Here is a 4513-nt window from a genome sequence, read left to right as displayed (position 1 = left end):
CACATCTGGTGAACAGGTCAATAGAAACTCTCTTATCCCTGAGGACTGGAGTTTCCCATCCTTGCTCTAGGCCTAAAGATGACTGACTTGTCAAATGAAATGTTCAACATGACATTATTCAAAGCTTCACATACTTGACATTTTACTTAGAACTCATCAGAATAAATTAGGCGTACATGGCAGAATGGACTAGGCTACATGTCTCAGCTATTAGGTCACTGTTCTGTAAACCTTACTCACTCATTCAGGGTTTGTCTCTGTTAATCTCGCAGATAGGTTGGTTAATGGTTGTTCATTCTGTTAAATGAGAAGGTAGTTCTATTTTGATAAATTGCTGTTAACACCACACTATCAACTGTGTGTATAGGCACCTCGTATAGAATAGGTTAGTCATTGTGAATTTAGTGTCTTGGCACCTTTTCATTCTACTTCAACCATGGATGCAGTATGGTAAAACAGGATGGTTGAGGGTCTTGGACAGCACTACATCATGAGCAGCTACTTGACCTTTCAAAGAATCTTACCTTTACTCAATTACTGTTTGTTAGTGAAGAGGAGTGATGACATGCAACATGCTTCCCTGAGGACATTTCCTGTTTAGTTTATGGAAAAGTGAAGCGACTTTATTTTGTGGTATATTCTCTAAAATGATTGAGGGACACAATGTGTAACACTTGACATGAGAGTAAATTGTTTGGCATGGTGGCTTTGTTGGTAGAGGATGGTGCTAAAGCCTGTGACATCTTGGGTCTGTAATGGATTCAATGTTCTCTCAGATCCCTTAACACCCTGAAACTGATGTTTGACTGGTGCAGCAGAAACTGATTATTTCAGTAGTTAAACCATGTCTCCCTCTGTTTATTTTATTGTGATCAGGGCCAAGGTGGTTGGTGTGAAAGCTGCGTCTGGTAACACCCACTATGATGTCCAACAGATCAAGGTATGATCAGCCTTTATATTAAGTGATTCTTCCTGCACTGAAACATTGAAGCCCACCTAACCCCAGTCTGACAGCTGGTCCCAATTTGGACCCAACCCTGAAGATCTAGATAGGTACAAGCAGTGTAACTGGAGCTTCTACCATTTAAAAAGAAAAAGAGGATTATTTATAAAAACGGGTCATGCCTCTTGCTCAGTGGCAAAGACATGTTTCAGTGAATGTTCCTACCAGTCCTAGACAATGTTGACATCTCTATGAACTCAGATGCCACTTCATTAAATCAGTTAGATGCAGTTTATCATAGTGCACTGCTCTTTATTATGGGCGACAGGTCTAGTACTCCACACTACATTCTCAACTAGGAAGTTGGTTGGCCCTGTTTGATGTCACATAGGTTGACACATTGCAGTACTTTCATTTATTAATCCCTTTTACAAAACCTCACTGTAACAAACAGCATTACTAACCTTTTGACATAAGTTACCACACCCGGTCTAAGGGATGAATAACTTTGGAGAAGTCCTTCAGTCTTTACTCCGTTAGGTAAATACCTTTTGTTCATTGTTTTTGTGGAACAGGGCATTTCAAAGTGTTGAGGACCTTATTACTGATTTATGTTTGACTGTTTCTCTTCTGCTTGTATTTAGATGTGTATTTCAGGGATCCTCTGTAAAAGAGACCAGTGAGGTTAAGCTGTCTGTACATGCCATATAAACATCAAACTGTAGATGTTTGATGTATCCTTTCTCTCCTCGTGATTGGCTAGATGTTCAAAGGTCCTAACCAGGATATCCATGTCATCTTCACTGGAGGCCCGTGTCACGCGTTTCTGGAAACCAACAAGGAGTATCTCTTCACAGGTGCGGTCCTCACTAGGTTACCTAAGTTCCATTGCCAGCACTGGTTAGAAATGCTTACAGCCTCATGGCCTGCCATTGACTTCATCTTGTATAAGAAAACAAGTGCTTTAGAGAACATTCTCTATACACTTTATATTAGCTTACAAACTCTAAATCATTATACATGCTAATGAAATTACGTTTTTAATGTTTAACTAATTTTTTTTATGATTTCCGGGCTGCATCTGTATATTTCCCGTTGCAGTTTCCTCCAGGGACAGATCTAGGCTCATCTCCCACAATCCTAACCATATGTGGGGGAAAAACAATCCAAGAACATTGTCTGAGGCCAGCTATACCCTACACCACCTTTTCCCTACAGCATATTGATGACTCACAATCTCCTTTGTCTGCAGGCAGGCTGAATACTGATGGAACAGTGCATGTAATAATGTGTGACTTCATTCAGTCCTGGGAGGCTTTGAGTGACACACAAATGAGGAGCTTGACTCTGCGCTACCAAAGCGGCTGCGATTGCAAGGTGTGTTAATATTACTATACATCTGTGTTGTGTATTTACACGGCACGCTTAGCACTCAGGTCACCATTAGCAAATGCAAGAGCTACAGTATTTGTGTAGTGCGTAGGCGCGGCCCACGCTTGGATTGCGTCCTACCTGACAGGTCGCTCCTACCAGGTGGCGTGGCGAGAACCGCACCATGCGCTCTCACCACTGGTGTCCCCCAGGGCTCTGTTCTAGGCCCTCTCCTATTCTCGCTATACACCAAGTCACTTGGCTCTGTCATATCCTCACATGGTCTCTCCTATCATTGCTATGCAGACGACACACAATTAATCTTCTCCTTTCCCCCTTCTGATAACCAGGCGGCGAATCGCATCTCTGCATGTCTGTCAGACATATCAGTGTGGATGACGGATCACCAGCTCAAGCTGAACCTCGGCAAGACAGAGCTGCTCTTCCTCCCGGGGAAGGACTGCCCGTTCCATGATCTCGCCATCACGGTTGACAACTCCCTTGTGTCCTCCTCCCAGAGTGCTAAGAACCTTGGCGTGATCCTGGACAACACCCTGTCGTTCTCCACTAACATCAAGGCGGTGACCCGATCCTGTAGGTTCATGCTCTACAACATTCGCAGAGTACGACCCTGCCTCACACAGGAAGCGGCGCAGGTCCTAATCCAGGCACTTGTCATCTCCCGTCTGGATTACTGCAACTCGCTGTTGGCTGGGCTCCCTGCCTGTGCCATTAAACCCCTACAACTCATCCAGAACGCCGCAGCCCGTCTGGTGTTCAACCTTCCCAAGTTCTCTCACGTCACCCCGCTCCTCCGCTCTCTCCACTGGCTTCCAGTTGAAGCTCGCATCCGCTACAAGACCATGGTGATTGCCTACGGAGCTGTGAAGGGAACGGCACCTCCATACCTTCAGGCTCTGATCAGGCCCTACACCCAAACAAGGGCACTGCGTTCATCCACCACTGGCCTGCTGGCCCCCCTATCTCTGAGGAAGCACAGTTCCCGCTCAGCCCAGTCAAAACTGTTCGCTGCTCTGGCACCCCAATGGTGGAACAAGCTCCCTCACGACGCCAGGACAGCGGAGTCAATCACCACCTTCCGGAGACACCTGAAACCCCACCTCTTTAAGGAATACCTAGGATAGGATAAAGTAATCCTTCTAACCCCCCCCCCCCCTTAAAAGATTTAGATGCACTATTGTAAAGTGGCTGTTCCACTGGATATCATAAGGTGAATGCACCATTTTGTAAGTCGCTCTGGATAAGAGCGTCTGCTAAATGACTTAAATGTAATGTAATGTAATGTAGTGATCTTGGTCTTTCTCTCTCCCTACTCCGATCTACAGATCATCCGCTGCAATTCCCTTCCCTGTCCGATCAGCGCCCCAGATGAGTGCCTGTGGATGGAGATTGGCCAAAGTGGACCCTGGGACAACAACATTGCCTGTATCAAGGGGGGTGATGGGTCCTGTGCCTGGTACAAGGGGATGGCACCGCCCAAGAAGTAGTTTCTGGATATTGATGACCCCTAAACTCTACAAGCCATCTACTCAATGAAAAAAAGCTACAAACCTAAATGAATCTAGGAGGTAGTTTACAACAATTAATTAGAGGACCCATATTGACTTGTGAAGTTGTGATGTCACTGAGGACAGGTTGCAGGAAATGGTCAATGTGATAGAGAGCAACAATATTATGAAAATGTCACTTGTTGTAAAAGTACAATAAAAATGAACTACAAATATAGTGCTTAAGTACTAATTTCCTGTGCCATTAATTTGCTTGTTTTTAAACTGGAACCAAAGGCATTATTGAACATGGTCCTGGAATAGTTTGTCTAAACCAGGGCTTAAGCTTTGTCATTGAACAAATTAAACTCATTGTTGCTTCCTTGGGATGAGCTGTGCTAGTCACAACTAGCAAAAACTGAAATTTCCGACTTGCTAACTGGTAATACAGTGCATTTGGGAAAGTATTCCGACCCCTTTTGCCACATGTTAAGTTACAGCCTTATTCAGAAATGGATTAAATACAAGCTTTGATATGGCAAAGTGAAAAAAGGTTTAGATTTTATTTGCCACTTTAAGTAAAATCCCTTGGGTATTCAGACCTTTCTCTATGAGAATCAAAATTGCGCTCGGGTGCATCCTGTCTCGAATCATCGCTGTTTCTACAACTTGATTGGAGTCAACCTGTGCT

At 44.3% G+C, this 4513-nt stretch overlaps 1 protein-coding gene across 1 annotated transcript; it reads left to right on the top strand.

Annotated features, from left to right (window-relative positions):
• The first annotated feature begins 844 nt into the window (after nucleotides 1-844).
• Nucleotides 845-4058, top strand: LOC106591286 (metalloproteinase inhibitor 2). The gene is made up of 4 exons (XM_082976140.1): nucleotides 845-940; nucleotides 1707-1800; nucleotides 2196-2320; nucleotides 3661-4058. The coding sequence occupies exons 1-4, from the start codon at nucleotides 845-847 to the stop codon at nucleotides 3820-3822; spliced, it is 477 nt and encodes a 158-aa protein (XP_082832266.1). The 3' UTR covers nucleotides 3823-4058.
• The last annotated feature ends 455 nt before the right edge of the window (nucleotides 4059-4513 follow it).

Source organism: Salmo salar, chromosome 06 (genome assembly GCF_965601325.2).
Source record: "Salmo salar chromosome 06, fSalSal1, whole genome shotgun sequence".
NCBI lineage: Eukaryota > Metazoa > Chordata > Actinopteri > Salmoniformes > Salmonidae > Salmo > Salmo salar.
Note: the sequence above shows the minus strand (reverse complement) of the source record. Positions and strands in the feature narration are given on the sequence as shown.